Source organism: Balaenoptera acutorostrata, chromosome 9 (assembly GCF_949987535.1).
Source record: "Balaenoptera acutorostrata chromosome 9, mBalAcu1.1, whole genome shotgun sequence".
NCBI lineage: Eukaryota > Metazoa > Chordata > Mammalia > Artiodactyla > Balaenopteridae > Balaenoptera > Balaenoptera acutorostrata.
Window position 1 is genome coordinate 80,772,722 of NC_080072.1, and position 25,165 is coordinate 80,797,886.

At 39.5% G+C, this 25,165-nt stretch overlaps 1 protein-coding gene across 12 annotated transcripts in view; it reads left to right on the plus strand.

Moving 5' to 3' along the window:
- Window positions 1-15,296: 15,296 nt before the first annotated feature.
- Window positions 15,297-25,165, plus strand: part of YAP1 (Yes1 associated transcriptional regulator) — a 108,765-nt gene continuing 98,896 nt past the window's right edge. For 2 of the 12 annotated variants that reach the window (XM_057552361.1, XM_057552371.1), the window contains exons 1-2: window positions 15,302-16,368; window positions 19,172-19,422. In XM_057552361.1, coding sequence (XP_057408344.1) covers window positions 16,045-16,368; window positions 19,172-19,422 — 575 coding nt within the window. In that variant the 5' untranslated portion in view covers window positions 15,302-16,044. Of the gene's footprint in view, window positions 16,369-19,171; window positions 19,423-25,165 lie in introns of all 12 variants that reach the window. The other 10 variants (XM_057552362.1, XM_057552373.1, XM_057552368.1 and 7 more) reach the window with 8 other exon arrangements.

Below are 25,165 nucleotides of genomic sequence, written 5' to 3' on the forward strand. Positions count from 1 at the left end.
CCTCAATAAAAAAATAATGTTCTGAACATAATTGTAAACTCTTTTATCACATAATAAATTAAAACTGAGCTGCCCCCATAGCTAATACAAGAACTACGTGTAAACAAAGAGGGTTGTCCTGATGGTATTATTAAGTTGGCAAGAGAGTAACGCACAGGGTGTCTTAGTACTGTCTCCTCGTTACCTTAGTAAAATGAATATATAACATATTTTTTAATGGAAAAAGTGATTGACATGTATGCCCAAAATGATGATGGAGACCCTAAAAGAAATGTTGAAACCTTGAGGAAGGGGCAAGTTTGGAATATGTGTTTCTGAGTTGGGGTAAGGATGATGATCTTGGATTTGAACCTGTGATTGTATCTGGAAGGTGGCTGGAAATTTAGGTATACATCTCAGGAGAGAGAATTTGTTTTACTTCTAATACTTAGCACAATGCTTTGGCACATTAATTGTTTATTGAATGAATATTTTCCAGACATGGTCATAACATAGATTTTTTGTTAAATCATGTAAAAAACATAAAATCAAAAACTAAAATGTCCATTTGCTACCAGTTTGGCCGCCTACCACACAGACCCCTACAAGCTGGGGACCCTCGCTTAATCAATAATTCTTTCTGAGTACCAGTTCTGTGTAAGGGACTGGGCGATTTACTTTGGGGAAACATACACTCCCTATAAACCTAGTAGAGAACGTAATCTGTAAGAGTTTTTATAGACAGTGATTGTTACATGAATTCAGAGATGGAAGTGATCACTGTGAACTAGGCCTAGGAAGGGTTTCATCTGGCTTCTATAGAAGAACTAGTGGGGTTTCAACAACTAAGAAGGAGAGCAGTCCAGCCGAGTGGAGAAGCATGATGTGGCAGAGCGCTCTGAGCCTTGCCCTGGCAAGAACGTTCAGAGGCAAAAGATGGGAATGCACCTTTGAAGAAAGATTATGCAATTCTCTGTATTGAGAGGTATAATAGCATAGTAACAAAGACTTTGGGTTGCAGTCAGATTGCCTGGATTTTTAATTCTGCCATTACTTTCTGTGTGACTTTGATCTAGTTATAGTCTTTCTGTGCCTTAGTTGCCTCATCTCTGAAATGGGGAAAATAATAGGACTCCTTCATAGGTTATTGTGAAAATTATATAAATTAATATGTATATTGGGCTTAGAATGGTGTCAAACACACAGTTTAAGTGTTCATGCATTTTGGCTCTTTTCGTTCTCTGTGGAGGAAATACAAAAAAAAAAAAACCTAGGAGCTAAACTGTCTGCATAATAATGTAAAATGCTGTCTTCCTAAAGGTCAAAATTGCTTTTCTACAGATTATACCATTATTAATGTGGTTAGATATCTGTAAGAGATGGGAACACTGTTTTTCCCCCCTCTCCCTGGGCCACAGAGAATGTAGAGGACCTAAAATTGTACTCCAGGTATTTCTTTGGCAGCATTTTGCATACTTAGAATTATTTTCTCAACTATTTGTAGTAATTTATTTTATGTCTGTCTTGAAAACAGGAACTGTGTGTATTTGGTTCATCCCCAGTGCCTAGCACACTGCCTGGTACTTAATTGACACTCCGTATCTGTTCCCTGACTGACTGAGCCCACTTGCTGGAAAAAAGCCGGCCCTTGAAGTGTGACTGCAGGTGTGGAGAAAGAGAGGGAGAGAGAGTGGGGAAGGGTGGGCGACTAAGGTCCAAGAGTATCAGTAGTGCAGTAGTTTCTCTAGCTATCCCTAAGCCTTGTGTAAAATTTTGCAAACTATTGTACTGTAATCTGAATTTAGCTGTACTGTGTGGGATTAGATTTGCAGCCTGGGAACATGCCTGGGACAAAATTGTCTCTGGAGAGCAGCAGCAGCCTGTGAATCCAACTTTGAAAGAGCAAACTGTGATCAACTGAGGGTGAGGATTTTTCTGGGGTGAAAAATCAACCATGGTGACAAGTGACAACAGAATGGTTTTCTGGAATTTGAGAGCATTCTTCAGAAATTCTGATAGTTACTTAAGGAGAGAAGGCTCACTGAATTATAATTTGGACACCCAAAAAAGGGACTTAGGCTGAAGACCAGAGAACTTGGAACTTTTAGGACCCATGAGCAAGAAAATAAATACAGAGGCATAGAAACACAAGGTGGTTTGGGGAAGACATAAGTACACCTGACTAGTTTGAACTGAGGAGTTCTGTCCAAGAGTTCTGGGTAATAACACAGGGAAGACAGATGAATGGGGTCCTGGTCACCGAGGGCTACAGGTACAAAGCTAAGAAATTTAAATCTTTTAAGTAGATGATGTATAGGAGTCAAAAACTTTTGAGCAGTGTAGTAGCATCATAAAAGTGATATTCTGGAAAGATTAGACTGGCAGTGATAAATTGGGGTGAAGAAAGACCAACGTCCAGAGATTAAATAGAAGATTAGAGTAATTGTCAAAGCACAAAACTGAGTGATCTGAGTTAATAGCAATGGAAAACTTTCTGGGCATCATGAAGTACATGACAATGGAGTACTCATTAGGAAAAAATCAAATATGACCCCCCAAATGGTTAGCTACTGGGTAAATTATGAAGTGTTGGCTATTTGAGGTACTAAGAACTGGGAAGTGGGAACTGTGGTAGGAAGCTGTGGTCAGAGAGGGGAAATCCCTCATTCTGCCTTTCATTCCTATCCCAGCCCATGCTCACCCAACTTTGATCCTTACAACTTTGAAAACCTAGGTCTGAAGTTTCTAAAAACTGACTGAAGGCTTCTCAGTCATCCAATTAATCAGCAAGTATTGCTAAGAACTAATATCCTTCATTTTTCCACAAATATTTATTGATTACCTACTATGTATGTGCTGGGTGGGCACTTTCTAGGTACTGCAGATACAGTGATGAACATAAAAGACAAAAATGTGTATATTAGGGAGTTTATATTCTAGAGCCCATAACACTTATTAGGCTCAGTGAGAGAGCGAAAGAAATACCCAATTACTCTTAAGAAACTTGAAGTTTTGTTGGAGAATGAAACACTCATAATTTTTAATTTTTTTCAGTCTGACGGGTATGAAATAATATTTGTTATTTTAATTGTTCTGACTTTTTTATGAGGTAGAACATTATTTTGCATATTTCCTCAAACATATATATTAATTCTGGTGGGCAACTCCACAGTTGGGAACCACTGCTCTGCTCTCTACTTCTCTAGTTTAAAAAAAAGAGAGAGAAAGAAAGAATAGATGAAAACAAAAGAACAAAGGGAAGAATAAAAGACAGGGAAGTATGTTGTCTCTTACAGTAAAAGCTGCATTAATTAGAACTAAAAAGCCGCATTTAGAGCCATATTTAGCAGTGTCCAACTGGCAAACTCCAGCAGATGGTATACCTGATATCCTCTAATGTAAGTCTTCAATCTCCTGACTTGGCACACATGTTAAAGTTCATTAGGATAGGCAGGCTGAACTGGGTTTCAGTAAGGTTGAAACTTATCATTCCTGTTTATCTTCTTTTTTTTTGTTGCTGTAAAAAGAAAAAAAAATGTCACTAGGCTTTAACAAACACTAAGAATCTGTAAATTATTTTTCTTTTTTGTTACTAGAAAGGTGTATGAGAGAAAGTAAAATAGAAACCACCTATGACAATATAAATTAACTTTTATTCAACCAAATTTTTGATCAGGTGTCACCTTTCATCCCTTTAACATGTTGTAGAATAAAACGCTTATTTTGCTTAAAACTACTTACTTCCTACATATAAAATAACTACTTACTTCATACATATAAAATATAAAACTTACCACTGAAGTTCTGAGGGAACCTAGAGAGATCAGAGTCAAGGATGATCCATAATGAAAGGCCTCCTTGAGAAGGGGATTGAGGTACATTTTAAAAGAAAGGACATCCAGCAATCCCACTCCTGGGCATATATCCAGAGAAAACCATAATTCAGAAAGGTACATGCACCCCGATGTTCATTGCAGCACTATTTACAATAGCCAGGACATGGAAGCAACCTAAATATCCGTTGACAGATGAATGGATAAAGAAGATGTGGTACATAGATACAATGGAATCTTACTCAGCCATAAAAAAGAATGAAATAATGCCATTTGCAGCAACATGGACGGACCTAGAAATTGTCATACTGAGCGAAGTAAGTCAGACTGAGAAAGACAAATATGATATTGCTTATATGTGGAATCTAAAAAAATGGTACAAATGAACTTATTTACAAGCATCACAGATGTAGAAAACAAACTTATGGTTGCCAAGGGGGAAAGAGTTTGGGGGGGTGGATAAATTGGGAGATTGGGATTGACATGTACACAGTGCTATATATAAAATAGATAATTAATAAGGACCTACAGGAAACTCTACTCAATACTCTGTAATGACCTATATGGGAAAAGAATCTAAAAAAAGTGTACATATATGTATATGTATAACTGATTTACTTTGCTGTACAGCAGAAACTAACACAATATTGCAAATCAACTATATCCCAATAAAAATTTAAAAAAAGAAAGGACGATTATGGATTGGCTTAGGGGAGGAAAGATTTCTAGGCAGAGAAAATGTTTCAGTCTGTGGTATGGAGGTAGAAAGTATCAGTACATGTGGGGTTACAAACTTCTTTGAATAGAGCAGCAGATATGCTTAGAAAAGTAGATTATTCACCTAATGTCCACTGTATACCAGGCACAATGCTAAGCCTGTGGACACAGTGTAAACAAAACACAAAATCGCTGCTTCCAAAAAACAATCTAGTGACAAAAAATATGGTAAAATACATAAAGTAATTATAAATTATGTTTTTTCTAGGGAATAAATAAAGAGTAGTTAGTCTGAGAATGTTCTCAGGAAAAATACAGCATATGTGAAGGCCCTGGAATGGAAATGAGTTTAGTGTGTTCTAGGAATTGACAGAAGTCATTGTTAACAGAGCATAGCAGGCAAGAAAGAGTGACATGAGTTGAAATTGGGAAAACAGATCATGCATATCTTATAAACCAATAAAATGAGTGTGGAATTTAACGGTAGTGCAATGAGAAACTACTATAAGTTTTGAAGCAAGGGAATGATGTATATTTTCAAAAGATCAGGGGCTTCCCTGGTGGCGCAGCGGTTGAGAATCTGCCTGCCAATGCAGGGGACACGGGTTCGAGCCCTGGTCTGGGAAGATCCCACATGCCACGGAGCAACTGGGCCCGTGAGCCACAATTACTGAGCCTGTGCGTCTGGAGCCTGTGCTCCGCAACAAGAGAGGCCGTGACAGTGAGAGGCCCGCGCACCGCGATGAAGAGAGGCCCCCGCTTGCCGCAACTAGAGAAAGCCCTCGCACAGAAACTAAGACCCAACACAGCAAAAATAAATAAATAAATAAAATTAAGACGTATTAAAAAATATATATATAAAAAAAAAAAAAAGATCATAAGATCACCGTGGCTATTGAATGGTAAATGGATTTGATAAGAGGTGGGGAAACTACCACCACGGTCTGATGAGAAATGAAGCAGTGTGGGCAAGAATGGTTTTGGTGAAGATGGAGTGTTATGGGCTGAACTGTGTCTTCCCCAAAGCTTATATGTTGATGTCCTAACCCTCAGTACCTCAGAATATGACTGTATTTGGAGATAAGGCCTTTAAAGATGTAGTAAAGGTAAAATGAGGTCATATTGATGGGCCCTAATTCAATATGACCAGTATCCTTACAAGAAGAGAAGATTAGGACACAGACACCAAATGAAGACCATGTAAAGACTCCAGAAGAAGACAGCCATCTACAAGCCAAGGAGAGAAACCTCAGAGGAAACCAACCCTGATGACACCTTGATGTTAGACTTCTAGCCTCCAGAACTGTGGGAAGATAAATTTCTGTTGTTTAAGCCATACAGTCTGGAATACTTTGTTATGGCAGCCCTAGCAAACTAGTATATGGAGGGAAGTGGATATATTCCAGATGTTATTCTGGACCCAGAACCAACATTACTTGCAGATGGATTGAACTGGGGGATGGGGAATGGGAATTGGAAAAGTCAAGGATGACTCTCAAGTTCCTGGTTTTAGAACTTTTAGAAAAAATCTACTTAAAATACTTAACAAGAAACAATCTTTTGAAATAAAAGGGCTTAAATTCTAGAAAGATGGGAATAAATTAAATGGGATAATGTGTGGGGAAGTTTTTGTGTATGCAAATGTAAGTCATTGACTGTATCATAGTTGTTAGTGTATGATACACACTAGGAATCTACTACAGTTTTGAGTAGGAGATCAAGGGTGAAAATGGCACTTGAGGGAAATGGGTTTTGAATTATAGAAAATTGATTGAAGCAGGAAAGGCCAAATGGAGCCAAATGGAGATCAGCCAGGAATGGGCTGCAGGAACTGAGGTGTGAGCTGAGAAGTGTCCGATGTCTCTGGGAAAATCAAAGGGACTGAAGATACTTCAGTAAACATTCAGTGAATGCACATTTGCATACATATACAGTGGACCCTTGAACAACACAGGTTTGAACTGCTTGGGTCCACTCACACCCAGATATCTTTCACTAAATACACACCACGGTACTGTACGATCTGAGATAAGTTGAATCCTCAGATGCAAAATCAAGGGACAAGTGTAAAGTTATATGTGGATTTTTGGACTGCCCCTCCCCCCACATTTTTCAAGAGTCAACTGTAGACATTAAATAGCCAGAGGCCAGAAGGGAGATGTAACTAAACCACCTGCCATTTTCTATATAGGCAGTAAGCCCACCTAAAGTAATTTCCTTCAAACCTTCTTGGGGTCAGGATCCATGCCTCCCACAATGCTTTTTATAAAACTTAATAAGCGTTGTAGATAGGATAAGTAATCTATTATATTTTGTCCTTTTATGGTAGTAGTGTGGTGGGATATCTCGGGACCAGGAACTAGAAGCTCTGGCTCTGTCACACAGAAGCTGTATGGCTTTGGGCAAGTCGTTTACCCAGTGCTAGCCAGTAGAACTTTCTGAGATTAGGAGGATGTTCTATATCTGTTCTGTCTGATACTGGAGCTGCTAACCACATGTGTAGCTACTGAGCACTTAAAACGTGGCTAGTGTGACCAAAGGAACTGAATTTTCTATTTAATATGCAGCTAGTGGCTACCATTTTGGACAGTGCAGAATAACTTCTCAAGACCATAAGTTTTTGGGTAAAAGAAGGGAGTTGGGCTAAGTGATCTCCTTTGCCTTTTAGTTCTAAAATGCTGTCATTCTAATTCAGCATAAAAAATTCATGTGCATGTTATAAGGGTTCAAATTTTGACTTCCTAAAACTATATTTCTAAAGAATAAATTTTAGCCTTTTACACATAGAAAATATGTAAATAATGACCTTCACAAATTTAAATCAAATGTGTATAAATGATGTTTGGGACACTATGTAGCGTATATAGTGTCTTAACAACTGAAGAAGAACATGGGGTACTTGGAGAAGAGTCAGAGAACTACAAGAGGAGAATAAAAGAGTTGAGAAACAAGACATTGAGTAAAGGTTAAGAAACTGGGATTGTTTAGAAAAAAAAAGACTGTCAGGAGACTTAATAAATGTATTCAAGTATATGAAGAATTATTAGAGATGGTATCCAGATATTTTCCATTAGATAGAACACTAGAAAATTAAGTTAAAGAGGAAATAAGTTATAAATTAAGAGGCACTTTCAGAGTTTGGTATATCAAATTCTCAAAAGAAATTTAGATTTTAATTTAATTGTTTTAAAACAATTTTGTGCCACATCGTTGAAGGTATGCATATGTCAAAGTAATAGTCACAAGATGTTAAAACTATAAACAAGTTGGAATCACTGCTTAACAGAGCTTTTAAAATAGGATTAGTGGTTAACTTTCAGGTAAGATTCAAGACATCACTTTTTGAGATCCTTTACAACATGAATATGTTACCAAATAAATAGATTTTTTCAATTCTCAAATACATATTATATACTAGATATAGATATTTCTAGAATAAATGATGAAATTAAAGGAATACTTATCTATAAATGGTGAAGCATAATGTTTACAAAACATCATATTTAATATTTATAAAATAAAAACAGAATGTGGAATATCATATAGAGTAGTGGTTCTCAAATGTTAATCACCTAACACGGGCTTGTTAAAACCCAGATTGCCGTTTACCTCCAGAGTTTCTGATTCAGTAGGTCTGGGTTATGGCCTAAGCATTTACATTTCTAACAAGTTTTCAGAGATGCTGACGCTGCTGGTTTGGGGACCACACCTTGAGAACAATTGATAGAGAATATGTTTAGTATTTTTAGAAGACACCTTTCCATTTTTAGTATAATTTAGAAAAGTATAGTAAATGAGGAGACTAGTAACCTTTACGTCCAAGCATAGATGTGGAAAGTACAGGCATGAATTTGATAACCTGTATTGCATACAGCACTGCAGAGGTGCTTTGGGGCCTCCATTACATGCCCCGCTTAGTTCTGCCCGAAGTCTGAAGGGCTTCATACTCCAAAATTCTTCACAGCCAGTTCTTAGACCAAACTTTAATTTCTCCCATATGGATAATTTTAGCTAGATTTTAGAAGAAAAAGAAATCTGATTTTAAATGATTTTTTTACTACAGTATATATGACTTTACATTTAAAAAAAAAGGAGCCTATTAACCAAAATGCATCTATAGTGCTGAAATATGAAAAATATATATATAATATATATTTTGAAAGGAGTGGTCTTTCTGTAATAGGCCTGACATGTCCTCTAACACAAAACAGGATTGAGCAATTTACTCATGCTCCCAACCCTTTCTGGATGGTTGTCATACCTTGGTGTATTGTTTATTAGTTTAGGCAACCAGCTCACCCAGATAGGAACCGGGAGTATAGTTGCTCATAAATATTTTTTCTGCTATCAGAGAAAAGTGTCCACTATACAACCAGTGTCAGAAAAGCCCATTGAAATGAGTGAAAAGTTGGCATTATAAATTTTACAAAGAAGTATTGTCACATGCTGTGGCTTATCTCTTTTCTAACCCCAGCTCCCCAGCTCCTTACCCCAACTGATACTGTGTAACTAAACAGGAGTGAACATGATTTGGGTTTTTTAAGTAATTACTTGCATATAGATGTCCATTTTTAAAGTGCTTTAAGATGGCCTGTTCTCTAAAATTGGTAAACAAATGACACTTTGTCTTTCTTATTTGCTTAGGATTATCATAGCTGAAACCTAGGGGAAAAAACCTCAGTCTAACACCACTTATTGTCACATACCTCAAAATAATGGATTCTGAATTAATGAAGTTCCCCAGGTGTTGCAGCATATACCTTTTAGCTGAGTATATAGCTTTGCAGTGACCTGCCTTTAAACATCTGTGTGCTAAATCCCTTTTCCAATTCTGCTTATATCTGTTCAATAATAAGATCAGTAATTTGTACTAGTTTTTGAATTTTTTTTTAAGAAGTGGGTAGCTTACAGCTATAAAGTAGAGATAGGGCTACAAGATTTGGGAATCCCTCTATCCACAACTAGACTGAAACAGTGTTCAAAACCAACCAGGCTCCTGGTCATTATCATATCCACTTATTGTTCACAGTTGTTTCTTGCTATTGTAGAAGAATCTCCTTCAAGCCAGAGACTTATCTCATAATTATTGATTAGTGTCTAATGTGGAACATGCATAACAATCAACAAAGGCTGTGGTGATAAACATTTTATATTTGAGTATTTAGAACATGAATTAGAATAAAAGAATAATTTCAGGACTATGTTAATTCACAAATACACACAAACTATCTTCTAAATATTAAAGTGGAGAACTCTGAAATAATGTCTCTGAGTTGAATAATGAAGTACTATCAGGTCAAGCAGAACTTTCTTCAGCAAGCTGTTCCTTAATTTCTCTTCATGCAATTATACCAAGGCAACTAAATCTTGGGCCTTCTTAATCCTCATGATGCAATAATAAAAACTTATTCATACTTATTTAATTTTTGTTATTCTATGAAATAGGCATCATTATACCAGTTACTACCAATGCCTGGCACATAATCAGCACTCTACAAGTACTTACACAAATGTTTCATCTTAATTTCATCCACTCCTATAGTTAGCAGACAGTAGGAAGATCCAGAAACAGAAGGGAATAAGCAGAAGCTTTGAGGCTATTGAAGCCATGAGTGAACAGAAATCATGAGGAAGAGATGGAAGGAAAGAGTTCTCCAGTTTTAGACAAAAGAGAAGCTGAGTCCCAGTCCTGGGACACTATGATAGGGAATTTACAAATAGACAGTGATGGATTCTGCAGGATTAGGACATCCCCACCAGTAAGGTTAAGGCTACGATGAACCCCGAGCAAGGTGTAATGCTCCATGACGCCAAGCTCCAGGTGTTTCTTTATCCCTTTCTCCCTTAAAAATTCTTGAGTTAGACCCTCATTAACTGAGGTAACCTATGTCCTGTGCAGTATGAAAAACCCTAAGAAGTATACTGTCCAGTAAAATTTTCCCAAACATCTCCTCCTTTGGGACAAAAGACTTTGTCTCTTTACACTTTGAATTTGACTTCCCCAAAATCAAGCCAGCTTTGTCCTTGACATTTAACACTAAGACTTCATAATCCTAAACCAACACTTATTAGTCAATAGAAATAAATAAAATATTCCTTAGATGATAGGGTTCCTTTTCCCTCTTATCTTTCTATATGTATAAATTTGTCAATAACCCTTTTGAATTATCTGAAATTAAATGTAATGTACCTGATTACATGTAATGTACATTTGTCCCCAGGAGTTTGAGCTCTGGAATAGAAACTGTAGATTCAAATTCAGCTCTACCATCTACTAGCAGTACAACTTTGGGCAAGTTATTTAACCTGGTTGTGCCTCGATTTCCTCATCTATAAGAGGTTGCTTTCAATTTTAATTTTTAATTTTAAAGAGTTGTTATAAAGATTAAATGACTTAGCACGTGTCTGGCATAACGTTACTGTTACTTTCATTCCATAAAGAACATTTGAAAATTCAGGCAAATTCATTAGCATTTATTAAATGTTGTAAGTCTTAGAGGTATATACTATAGAAACATCTGTCCTGTGGAGACTGAATTTTCAAAATCGGAATCGTGGCAGCAAACCCATATCTTTACTTTTGAGTTCTGGGATCCCTCCTTACCTCTCTCCCCTCCTTCTTTTCTATATTTATTGAGCATCTATTGTTAAGCATTGCTGGCATAAGAATAAAGAGATGGAAGATATTGTTGTAGAAGCATCCAGAGTGGTGTTGGGGACCCAGAAACATAAAAAAATTACAACTATGGTAAACGCCATGATGGAAGTGGTGGGTGGATTCTGTGAGATTCCAGAGGAGAAGCCTCTCACCTACTGTGGGGTAGAGACCAGTGAGGAGAGCCAAGGAGGACTTTCCATTAGAGAAGTCTTGCAATTTTAGTACCAAGGGAAACCAGGTGTAAAGAAGAGTAAAGGAGTTCCAAACAGCAAGAATAACATCTGCAGAGGCCAAAGGGTGAGAGGGAAAACGGCTTATTCAGGGAACCACAAAGGCCTGGAAAACAGAACTTATATAAGTGAGTCTATACCATGGTAAGGGAGTCTTGAGAAAGACTGATCACACCATGATCAGACTCGCACTTTGGAAAAGTCACTCTGAATCAGAATAGATGTCTGGTGGAACCATGTAAAACTAGAAGCAGGGACATGATTTGGGAAGCTCTGCAGAAAGTGATGGGAAGTGAAGTCAAAGTGGAATAGACCTGGAGTTGGGCAGCAGACTTTCAAAGATGTGAAAGAAAATTAACACATGTTATCAACTGGTTGGATGTAAGTGATGGTGAGAGGGTGGTGATTAAGAGGACACTCAATTTTCTGGCTTGAACAAGTGGGTGGATCCTGATGCCATTAACTGAGATGGTAAATCAGAAAGAGGATGTGGCTTGGGAGGGTGTGTGTGGTAGAAGGTGGAGGAGGGTAGGGGTAAAGAGTTCAGTTTTAGATACGTTGGGTCAAAGGGTAAATGAACAAAAGGTGAAGAAGTGAAGAATAGGCATGTGGACTGCTCTTTCCAAAGATGTACCTGTGGAGGGAAGGGCTTGTGAAGTCGTATACATGTTTCTGAAGGTTCAGGGGAAGACTTCTAGGGCTTTTGTGTATGGTGGCCTCCATTTCTCTGAGCAACTGGAGGTGATGTGATTTTCTGAAGGGCAGGGGGATGATGAATAAACATGATGAGAAGAGTGGTAAAGTTTAGAATATCATATGAGTGAGAAGCTGACTCTGGACACAAGGAAACATGGTGAGAGACTATAAATATGGAGGGGTACCAATCTACTAGCCTGTGAGATTACCTCCATTTGTCCCCAGGAACCAGGGTGTCAGCTAGGCTTTCCAGAGGCTGGGAGTGGGAGAGGGCTGGACACTTCCTCTTTTCAAGCCCCCAGTATATTCAAGCATGCTGGAATGCCAGGAATGGGTTACAAAATCAGAGTATGTTTCAAATGCTTACACTTAGCAAATTAATAACTTTAACACACAATCATTACAGTGCAATATAATTGTGCTATTCATTAATTACAGAATTTACTTAAAATATTAATTTATAATGCATTACAGACAGTGTCATTTGGTAACAGGACAAAGTTTAAAGTTCTACAGTGAATGCTTTCTTGTAATCATGTAGGTATATCTGTGGGATGATAGTATAACTTCATTTGGACAGACTGTCAAAAGTTTTGATTGAAGCTTTTAATGAATGTGGGGTCCAGGCCCCCATAAGCCTTAGGTGTTAGAATGGAAAAGACAGATGACTGGATTAATCCAGTTTAATAGATCCAGTTCATTCAAATACATGGGGCAATAGAATTGAGGGCACAGATGATTATGAGAGGCTGAAGCAATGAGTTATGATTTCTAAACTGAATTGGGAAAGAAGTGAAAACAGGAGTGATAGGTTGGTAGAAGAGAGAGAAGTTAATAATAAATGAGGTATGAGTAATTAAGGGAATAGTATAACATAGTTTGATTTCACAACTGGAGTATTTCTGGATGATGGTGGGGTGTGGACATAGATGCAGATAGCTAAAGTGGAGAAGAGGGTCCATTGTAGTTGAGAAGGCAAGTCATTGTAAGACTAGTGTTTTCAGATAGTGATCTACAAGGACTTGAAAATGATCCAGGATAACCTGGGTCTTTGTATGAAGAAGGCAACTCCCTATCTCAAGGTGCCTTGGATTGATAATTGCTCTAAAAGTGGGGCTGGAGAGGAAGAGAGGGGACAAAGGATTGAATCTCTGTTATCTTTATCCCTTACTAACCTGTGAATGAAATTTTGTAGATCAGGAATATTCAATTACAAAATCTTGGTTGATGCTACAGAGGTGCTTACAGAACATAACATCACTCCAGACAGCCTTTAGATCCACTTATCAAAGTAATTTTGTTCTCAGTTGAATGGCAGGTAAAACAATATTGAACAAAGCAACCTCTGCTGTACCCTAAGCCCTTTAATTACAGTGTTCATGGTAATAAATACTCTAGTGAAGGGACAGCTTCCATTACAATCCCAGGTTTTCAATCACTTTGGTTCTTAAAAAAATTTTTTTTTCAGTTGGAAATTTTAATGCATAGTTTCTGCCCAAAGGCTTTGTTTGTGTGGATTGATTATTGGATGTGACAGGAAGGGACTGCCAACAGGGTCCCTGAGGGGGACTGCTGCAAAGGAGAGGCCATGCCACTACATGTGAAGTAATCTGTGAACACGGCACAACAACGATAGCTGACATTTATGCGGATCTCACCACACACTCAAAACTGCGCTAAGTACTTGCTTTATGTCCATTGACTCATTTAATTGTCTCAACATATGAAGTAGGTGTCATTACCTGACCCCAATATTAAAGAAATTAAAGAATAGGAAATAAGTAACTTGTCCGATGTCACAGAGCTAGTAAATTGTGGAACTGGGATCTGAACTCAGATCTCTGGAACTCCAGAACCTATAAATTTGTGGTTAAACGCACTTGACATTTGGGGATGGGGGTGGGGATAAATATAAAAAGCAGTCATGGGCATCATGGAGGCAGATCCCTTTCTTCAGATGAAAGTGGAATCCAGAGCAGTTGATTAGAATCTTGCTGTAAAATCTTGAGGCTCTTTTCCTGGCCTGCCCCACCGCACCGAGTGATACAGATCCCTCTTCAGATTTATCCAGGGCATGTCCTGGCTGGAGGAAGAGTTTATTTTTTTGCTCAGGGGACCTTTTCTTGTTTAATCCTGTTTACACATCTGTTTCACCAGCGTTGCAGACAAAATCATTAAAACAGGAAGCTAGTTTTCTTTAGAATGAACTAATGGATTTAAAATCAGAGTGATGTTGCATAACCCTTTTAATATACGAAAAATACTGGATTGCTTGAATGGACGCATTGTATGGTATGGAATTATAGCTCAGTAAAGCTGCTTTTTAAAAAATCAGAATGTATGAATTAAAAAACAAAATTTGGGGAATGCCCTGGCGGTCCAGTGGTTAGGACTCCGTGCTTCCACGGCAGAGGGCACGGGTTCGCAAGAGGCGCCGTCAAACAAAAAAACCCCAACAAATTTTCATTGCTTTTGAGTGATTTCAAGTGGACTCCTTGCATATATGACACTGCCACAAAGAGACAGGTGCGTTCATTTCTTATTCGGTCAACTTTCGCAGAATCCACCCTTGTGCCAGGCATAGCGATAACAAAGAGAGGTAGGCTCCCATCCCTCCAAGGATGAAAGACAGGTACACCGAGGAATGCTGGTAACCGAAGTTAAACACTGAGTTTTTCCGTTGAGGTTTTCAAGAATATGTTTCAAGTCTGAGCACTAAAAAAGTTTTCACTTTTAAAAAAGGCAATTTTTGGTTATTTAGTAAATCACACTGAGTCACAGATCTAGTCTTAAAGCTTCAAATTACAGAAATCTTTTGTCCCTTTCAAGTGGGTTTTGAATATTGAGTGGAAAAAAATCAAGTTAATGTTAAGAAAAAATGGACCCTTATTAAAATCAATGTCTGTTACGGGTACCATTTTAAATCCAACCTAGTTTGAGGCTTTGAGCCCACACTGACACTCCAGTTGGTCAAATCGGGCTAACGCGGGGAGGGTTTAAGTGGATTTACACGTCCCCTCCCGACTTCTTTCGGCCTTGGCTGTTTCGCATCTCGGGGCGAGCTGGAAGCCTTTCAGCCTTTCCCGAGAACTGGCGGGGAAGGGGCCGGGTTGGGAGGGAGGACTTCCTGCGGCCAAGGGCGGCCGCGTTCGCCGCAGAGATCAGAGCTCCGACCCAGACCAGACCCAACGTTGGTCGTCGGGCCGGCCGCCCTCCCGGCGCGGATCGCCAGGCACGCTCCCCGCCGCGGCCGCCCCCCGGCCCCAGCCCCGTGAAGCACTGTGGAGGCCCGGCCCGCTGGCGGGCTGGTCACGTGCGGCCGGGAGGGGCGTTGGAGGCCGGGAGTCTGCAGGAATGTAGTTAACTTGCAGGGGAAAGTTTCCCTCCGCGGCCGGCCGCGGATCCTGTGCGGGCGGGCGCGCAGAGGAAGGAAGAGCCGGGAGGAGGCGGAGCCGCGAGCGGCTCGGGCGGGCAGTTCTCTCAACTTTAGTTTTGGCGTCTGAGGCGAGTTTCTGTCTCAGTCGGGCGCAGCCGCCGCCGGGGAAAAGAAAGGGAGGAAGGAAGGAACAAGAAAAGGAAATAAGAGAGAAAGGGGGAGGGGAAAGGCAACTAGCTGTCCGGCATCCGTCAAGGGCGTGAAGGAAAAAAGTTCTCGGGCGCGCAGGTCCGGGTCTCTCGCAGCCCCTCCCGAAGCGCAGCCGCCAGACCAGTGGAGCCGGGGCGCAGGGCGGGGGCGGAGGCGCCGGGGCGGGGGATGCGGGGCCGCGGCGCAGCCCCCCGGCGCTGAGAGCAAGGCGAGCGCCGCTCCCGCCGCCCAGCGCCGCCGGCCCGCCGCCCTCGCCGGTTCTCCCATCTCGGCCCGTCGAGCCGGGGCGCCCGGGCGGAGCCCTCGCCCGCCTGGTCGGGGTGCGCGTCGGGGGAGGGAGAAACCATGGATCCCGGGCAGCAGCCGCCGCCGCCTCAGCCAGCCCCCCAGGGCCAAGGGCAGCCGCCCGCGCAGCCCCCCCAGGGGCAGGGCCCGCCGTCCGGGCCCGGGCAGCCGGCACCCCCGGGGTCCCAGGCGGCACCGCAGGCCCCCCCCGCCGGGCACCAGATCGTGCACGTCCGGGGGGACTCGGAGACCGACCTGGAGGCGCTTTTCAACGCCGTCATGAACCCCAAGACGGCCAACGTGCCCCAGACTGTGCCCATGAGGCTCCGGAAGCTGCCTGACTCCTTCTTCAAGCCTCCAGAGCCCAAGTCCCACTCCCGACAGGTAACCTGGCCGCCCCTCTCCCCACTTTCCCGTCGGGCGGACCCCAGGCCCGGGGGCGCTCGGGAGCGGCGGCCGCGAGCCCTGGCCGCGGAGGGGGGTTCCGGGGGGCGCTAGCGGGGTGGGGATGGGGGCTCGCGGAGAGGCGGGGGGACTGGAGGCGCCCGCCGGCCGCGGCTACGGGCTCCCCACTCCTCCCGGAGTCCGGGGCCGAGATTTGTTTTTCCCCTTGTAGTTTCTCTCTGCGGTTGCAGCCCCGGGGGGCGTGCTTTTCCCTTCCCTTTCTTTCTTCCTGGGGTTCCCGGGAGGTTGGCGGGAGTGGCAGGGGAGGTGGGGAGGAAGGAAGGGGGTGGGGAGAATCGGGCCCGGGCCGCGGTGGGCTTGCACAATGCGCGCGCCTCCGCGCTCCGCACCTTCGCTCCCTCCGCCGCCGCCGCGGGGCCGGGGAGGGGGAGGGGGGCCTCTGGCATCTGTGTGTGGGTGAGCTGCCAGCGGCGGCCGGGTTTGTGAAGTTGAGCCCTGGGCCCCCTTTCCTTCGGGGCCTCTCGGTCCACTTCAGTCTCCTGGGGAGTCAAATAATTGTTCTCTTGTTTTCCAGTGTTGATTAGGGGTGGGGGTTGAACCAGTCCATTTAGTTTCTCGCTCTTTCTCCCCCTCCCCCTCCCAAAAGCATTTATTTTCTTCGCGGCCCCGGCGCTTTCTGAATACAGGATCCAGACTTTCCTGGAAGTTGTTTATGGAGTTAGTGCTTTCACTCCTGCCCTTACCTAGCGCCTTGGAAGTCGGGCAGGCTTACTCTTATCAAACTTAGTTGGTTCACGTGTTGGCTTCCCAGTTGGAGACTATTATTTACAGTTTGCCGAAATGCTTTTAAATTAGCCACATCTACACGTTGCGCAGGACCTGAGTTGAGCTTTACCGTGCTTTGGTTTTAACAGAAGCCTTTGATAACGCACTGCAGGTTGACTCATAGGCCGAGTCCTGCCTAGTTCAACTGTGATTAGAAGTTAATGTTTGGGAAGTGATGACTAATTCGAGGCTCGCCATTGCTCTTTAATTCTTATTGAGGATATGAACATGGCAGTTCCACATACACAACGTTCGATTATTTTGTCAACGTGATCCAACATTAAAGTGAAACTATTATGAAAGTGTTAACATTCTGACCGGTCCCAGAAGATTCGGTTAGTGTAGGGTTTTCTTTCTTTCCTTCCTTTTTTAAAAAGAGCTTGCTTCAGGCTAAACTTCAGCATAGGAACTTTGTCCAGAAGTTAATTGGTTTTCCAAATACTGCGATGTAGTTAGTCCACTCGGCTGTAACTTGAGTGGAAAGAACAGTTATCGCCCCACTCCCATCGCCCCTCCTATTTGCAGCAGGCCTGTGGTGTGTTCTCCTGCCTCAGACCAAGGGGTTTTGGAACTCAGAAAAACTCACTTAACCTGCTGACAAAAACCTGGGTTAAGGAAGAGGAAGGAAAAACAATTTAGCAGCTTGCCCCAAATACCTCAATTTGTAAGAAGTAGACTTAGGTATGCTTTTTTCTCTTACCCCTGGAAATGAGTTTCTGGACTCATTATGGGTAAAAATGTGTTGGCATTGCACCCCACAGTCTACACGATTATGCTTATAGTTAATACGTTTTGAAAGTATAATGCCCATAGGAAATTGAATTCCCCATTTTGTGGCATCTATAAGCCGTAAAGAATTGCAACTAAAAAGTGTATTTATTTTTCTAGTAAATAATTGCACAGTAATTTATATCAGCAGTTTATGGATTCATACTGTTCATAATCTACTGTAGTTTTGTTTTAATGCCTTTTTTAACCAAGTGTCGTGCATCTATAAGTTTGACTTTTATTTCTGCTGAGTCCTAATTCAAATTTATTCTGATTGGAAGCTCAGAATGTACATGATTTAACATCAAGGCATAGATGCGTTTGCTGATTGCTTTCAGTCTTCCTTGCCTGTATGAATCTAGGAAATTCTAACTTTTTGATAATCAAACCCTAACTCTTCAGTTAAGGAATTTAAATAACTGTACTAGATTATGAATACTACAAATATGGGTTGTAAATACTATTGTTCACAAATTATTGGATATAAATTCATATACTCATTTTTCCATCATAAAAAAAGCCATTTAACAAATGAGAAAAACTTGAGGCTCAGAGATGATGATATTGTTCAGTGTCACACTAGCCAGCTTGGACTGGAACCCAGAACTTTAGGGTCTGAGTTCAGGAGTTTTTCTGCTACTACACAGTTGTAAATATGTTTGTAAATTCTTAAGTTATATTGTAATGGAATTGTTGGCATCTTTATCATCTAGGTTCAAATATATGGCTGGGTTTTTATTTCATTCATTAGGAGGCTTTTAAGAATATTCGGATGTTTCTGAATCTTTTGTATTCCTTAAAAGTTGTATAAATTTTGATGGTTGCTTTATTGATGACATTTGTCCATGGTGAGAAAAAAATGACAACTGTTGTGTGTTTAGGGCTTGGCTTGGAAAAAACATTAACTATGTAAAACCTAGTTTTAAAAAAAGAAAAAAAAAGAATCCATAGTTATATTCCTTGGGTTTTGTTTATACCTAGAACATGGTAAAGCACCCACACTGCCTTGGCCTTCACGTAAGCGTTTAAAAGTATCCATCTGCAAACCTATATTCTTCTATGTCAAATATTAAATGTTGAAATGTGCCTTTGGATTTAGAATTTCATTGCAACCAAATATCTAAGAAATCTAAAGGGACTCTCTTTGAAAACAAATTTTAAGAAATCTTTGTTTTAATATTCCTAATAGGCCAGTACTGATGCAGGCACTGCAGGGGCCCTGACTCCACAGCATGTTCGAGCTCATTCCTCTCCAGCTTCCCTGCAGCTGGGAGCCGTATCTCCTGGGACACTGACACCCACGGGAGTAGTCTCTGGCCCAGCAGCTACACCCACTGCTCAACACCTTAGACAGTCTTCTTTTGAGATACCTGATGACGTACCTCTGCCAGCGGGCTGGGAGATGGCAAAGACATCTTCTGGTCAGAGATACTTCTTAAAGTAAGTGAAAATAATGGTAGGAGATAATTTTCTGGTACCAAGATATAAAACATCATTTATTTTTATATTTACTTAATATTTATGTCAAGCTCAGTTATATCTTCCATAATTTTTTTTTTTTTTTCAGTTCAGTATGACCTAAATACCTTCTTTAGGTAACGTTTTGAAAGCTTTATGGATTCCTGGTTCATAACCTTTTAATAATCTTTTATTTTGTGGCAATTTGGATGTTCTCATTTTGAGTTTGTGCCAAACCTATTATAACTAGCCTGGCTCAAAACTGAAAGGATACCATGAAGAATTTCAAATTGTGAGAGTTTTGGGGCTGGCATAGGTTTATGAAATATGTGCAGTACTACTTACCTTTTTAAATAGACATTTTACTGGTAGAAAAGAACTATAAAAATAAGTAGGAATTTCCTGGGAGTCTAATATTATAGTACTTTAGGTTGTGAGATGACAGACCCTTTAGCTGCAGTTTGATGTGATTTATCAGTTTGCTTTTCCCTCAAAGGGTAAACAGAAATATGAATTTTCCCGCTTGATATACAAGCTCAGTGGCAAACAGCTCAGTGGCAAACTTCTTCGAGCTAGCAGGTCTTCAAAACAGAATCTCTGTTCTCTGGGAAAACAAAAACAAAGCCATTAGGTTATTTGTTTTTATCAGCCTTATTTTTTGTGTGTTTAAAAAAAATGGCAAAATTTCATTGAAGCTGAAAAGATCAAAATAGAATTTTGTCCCTTCTTGCTTTGAAATTATAGGTAGGACCTTAATATTTTTATTTGGTGTGTTTGGAATAAGTATATACAAAATGTTTCCTAAAAGTAATTATTATAGACTGAAATTGATGTTTTCAAAAAGTTGCTTACTTAGTACTGTTTAATCACATTGAGATAATAAAGTAAAAAACAGTCTGAGTTTTGATTGAGATCTGTCCTGACAGTCTACTCCTAAGGGAAATGTAACATTTATTCATTAGATCAGATAATACAATAATGATACTGTTTTGTTGTGTGTCTTAGTGTTTTATATTGATTGTCTTTCGGGGCAGATTGTTACTTTGCAGTGTAAGATACAGTTTTGTAACAAGCTTATTTAGAAAAGCAGAGGAAAAAGTTTGATCTTAAAAAGTTTCTGCAGTTTTTTGCGCCTTTTCCTACAACTTTTTTCTTCTATTTTAAATTCGTTTTCTGGTGTCCTGGTATCCATTTCAAAGGGTCAGGTTTCAACCAGAACAATAAAGGGCCTGAGACTGGAAAGTACACACAAGTCTGGCAGACTCATCTGCATGAGCAAGATTATTTGTTCTCAAGCAGACATCCAGAGTAAATGATTGAAAGAGCTACTAGCTGTGAGGGATGTGTCTTGAAGGGAAAGGAGTGGAAACAAACCAGGTTGTTAGGAAAAAGAAAGGCTGTACTTTTTTGAACCTCTGCCTGCTGGGTCACATGCTGACCTGGGGAGATTTTTAAACAGCTTAATAGCTGGCTTGCCTCTCTTCTTTGGTTGATGTTATAGCTAAAAGTCTATGATTAAAGAACAACACTTATGCTCCTCTTTTAGTCTTTTGTATCTTGTAATAATTGCTTCTAGGTGACATGGGCCTACATTTTTATAATTTAGAATGATCTTTCTGTTTTGACCTGAAATGTTCTATACTTTATTTTTTAGTTTCCAGTGGTTCTTCCTTTGAGAAGTGTTTCTCTCAAAGATGGATTAATGAAGGGTATACACACACACACCCCACACCACCCCAAGCACCCGCTCAAGTGAGCCTGTAGCAAAGGGAAACCAGGGCAAAATGATACGAAAATTATGCCATATGGGTAATGGTTACCATGGAAATGAAAAACTGGGAAGAAGAGAGATAAACATGATGATTATTGAAGATTTTTGAGGGACTCTCATATGGAAGTAAAACTAGATTTATTATATGAGAAACATGAAGTTTTTTGACTCCATGGAATAATTTTCTCATATCAAACCTTCAGGAATAGAAATGTTTTCCCTGTTAGATGGATCTTGGTCAGTAAAAGCAGGCAAAATCATGGATTATTTGGTACATGTCAGGAAATGTAGAGAAACAACTAGTTGTTGTCTTGTGACCTTAGATGAATGACTTTGAAGTCAGTTGGCCCATCCTGTTGTTTCAAGGCAGCATAATTACTGAAGGATTATAGGTAGGCAACTATTGGGATTTTTAAAGCCCTGCCTAGGTCAGTGAGATTTTCTGAGGAAGACTTGTACCTTAGGTTGGCAAGTGATAAGGAGGAAGTATGGTACTGGCTACATTTATCAATGACACATATTCAAGTTCTGGTATGATTGTGAAGTATTCTTAAAAAGCTTAGTCTGTATATTGGGTATACTTGTTCTACTGAATTTACTGTTTAAAACTAATTTCTTCAACATTGTGTATTGAGCTTTATTTTAAAAGAATTATTTTATTGCTCTGAGAATTATTGCTTTCTTCATCTGTCTTATAGTTTTCCTACAGGAAATAGTTCTTCAAGTAGTTGGTCAACAACTTCCTATTTCTTTATAAGCTGCTGAATAACTTCCTGAATTAGTATTCTATAATATTTCTGGTTAAAAGGAGTGGTCTTACTTCTCAGATTTATTTTATTGACTCTGATGCCTTGTAACTATTACCACATACAAAGAACTTCTTGTGTAAAATGTACCGTATAGGACCTTATAATTTGATTTAAGAAATCTCATCCAGTGATTTTAAAAGTGTGGAGATTTGCATTGTTTTAATAATCTTCTAATTTTTAAGAAGTCATTTTTGTTTCATTTCTATTATCTATCATTTTCTGAATAACTGGCCTCAGTGTTTTTAATCCTTGAAGATTCAAGGTTTCTTGTGGCTGGGATTTTATTAAAAGTTATATTGAGTATCTTGATTCACAGTTTAAAAAGGTATTTTTTTCAGAGATTTTTTGCATTCCGCAGCATATAACTTAGCCAATATTCCAACATTAAATGAACTTACCTTGCAGGTGTTATTAATTGCTACAAATGGTTTGATTCTTTTTTTTTGACCATGTATCTTGTTTCAGAAATGAATGCTCCACTGCCCTAATTAAAGCTACTTCAGACATGTATCAATTAAAGGAGATGAATTAAACTGTTTCTTGTTATAGTAATTTGGTCTTGCTTCTTCTCCCAAACACTTGCCCAGCAGAAGACTATGAACACATACAGTGTACATTGTTACTGTAATAAAGATTAGATGTTTTAAAAAGGAACAGTTTCATTGAGAGTAAGGCTGTTCTTTTTTTTGGTTTCTTGCTATATCAAATGTAACCCAAATGATTCCCCTTTAAAAATGAAACGCTTGTAATATTGCCCTTAACTGTTGATTAAGCTGCCAAAAGAAAAAAAAAACCATAAACAGTTAAAATTGCAATCACAAAACATTTCCCTAATATAATATTATAAGTCAATTATACTTCAGTTTTAAAAATCCGAAAGCAGAGTATTTCCCTATTTGAGGGAAGGACTGTCCCTGCCCATTTATCTTGCTGATTGAGCCTGAGTGGAGAAAGAAGATAAAAGTATGCCCTCAGCTCTCGGAAAAAATGCTTGCTTCTGCTCGGTGGGTGGGCACCCCGGGGAAGAATGGCCCATGGTGCCACAGTGATTTAGGTAGAAAAACGCTGGCGAAACTGTTGGATACGGTGGTAGAAAAGGAAAAACAAAACAGTTGGAAGATAGCGGATGTGACAGTAAATAGAACATAGAGATTAGTTTATTTCCTGGGGGAAATAATGAGTATTTTTAGAGTGAACTAAAAAAGTACTTAACCTTTATCAAACTGATGTTTAATTTCAGCAAACTCAATTAGCTGCAAGATGGTAGGCAAATTTTCTTTAAAAAGTAACATTGAAAACATATTTCTCCCCCAAAGCTTCATGTTAACTATTAAGAAAAAGCCTAGGTAATATTCAAATAGTTGAAACTTTAAAAAGTTTTTGAAACCCTGAGATCAGTCTTCATTAGTAATGTAGAAAAATACGTTTTACATTATAGTTGGAAAAATAATGTAAATTAACATCCCCAAATAGTAATGCTAGTATGACTCTGAAATGTATTTTACCTTAAGACTTTTGGGAAGAGGTAAACTCTAAACCTAACCTTTTAGTTGTCAAGATATGTAGTGAAGTTTAGGCTTAGGGCAAATCAAAGTGAAGTTGTTTTAAAAATCAGTTAAGATTTAAGATTATTCAAACTTAATTTGCTACCTTCAGTAATAGCATAATTTAGCCATTAATTATGACTTGAAAGTTTAATAATAGTTGAGTAGCATTGTATAAAGGAAGGTCTTAAAGAGCTGTGTGGTTCAATAACTATGGTTACTAAGTGATGCACTTTTTACAAGAAAGGCTTCTTATTCGAGGATTGATCGGAACTTCAAGCCACGAAAGGGACATTGCTGTTTTTATGAAGAAGAATTGCTTCGTGGTTCTGCTCAAGTACTGTAGCACCAAGTTTCCTGGGAACAAGTACTGCTACCGTGGAAGCACTTCTATTTGCGTAGGGCTTGACCCCTTCTAAAAGCAAACAAAAGAAGTTTGGTATAAATCACAATGGTCTTTTTTTTTTTCCCTTCTCTTTAATATTTTACACAAAAGTGGTCAGTAGTTTAATCCTTATTTGGCTTTTAGCATGAGAAGAATCATAATCTTTAACACATCAAATAATAAGATGTTGTTTCTCTGAATAATGTTGCAAATTAACAAAATAATGCAAATAGGCGTATCTATTTAAAATATTGCTGTTTTCCTCCACCAAATATTTTCAATGCTTTATTTGTGGTTAGTGCTGTTACTTACGTATTTTCACTTTAGTGTGCTTCTTTTTTTCTTCACAGGATAGTGTTAGTCAATAGACTTTTCAGATTTTTCAGCTGGGTCTTGCTTTGGGGGTGGTGAGGGTACATTTTGTTAAAAGCTCCTTTCTTCCTCTTGCAATTTCTTACTTAACCCAAGGTGAGGAGATTTTTGGTTATTTTTAAAGTAAGGTCTTTCTTTAACCAGTAAATATACATTTTAGAGAATGACCTTTTTGATACATGCATGAAAACTTACTATAGACTAGTTGATCTGGGCTTCAGAGTAAAAATGGCTTTCTTCAGAGTGCTACTTTGTGCTTCCACACAATTGAATGTGGATTTAGGAAGTTCTTTGAAATTTAACTTCTCACATATTCTGAAGTGACTGTAGTATGAAGCAGGGTTTTGGGAAGGAGCTAAACCCTATAATCTAGGAGATGGGGGTAAGAGGTGGATTTTTTTTTCTGAACAAGCATGAATGTGCGGTTCTTTTGTTTTATATTTATAAAAGTTCTTCCTTCGCTTCTTTCTCCATGTATCTGATTTTGTGGATTTTTAATAAGGTGTATTTTTTTAATTACAAAAGTAACACATGTTCATTAGAGAGAATTGGAAAATTCAGGAAAGGAGAAAGTTTGGGAGGAAGCACCTAGATTCTTCTGCCAAGGAGAGGTGGTTGAACATACTTGTTTATATAGTCTTATCTATAAACATATATTTTGAAATTTAATTTTAGGGGAGTAACATATACATAGATTCAGAAAATCCCTTAGTGCTATTAGGGTTATAAAGAAAAAGAGCAGTTTTGACTCACTTTTCTTTATCTCTGGCTTGCATTCTCCAGAGGCAAACATTTCCAACTCCTTTGAGATTTTCCCCCCTTTTAAAAATTCCATATTTATAGA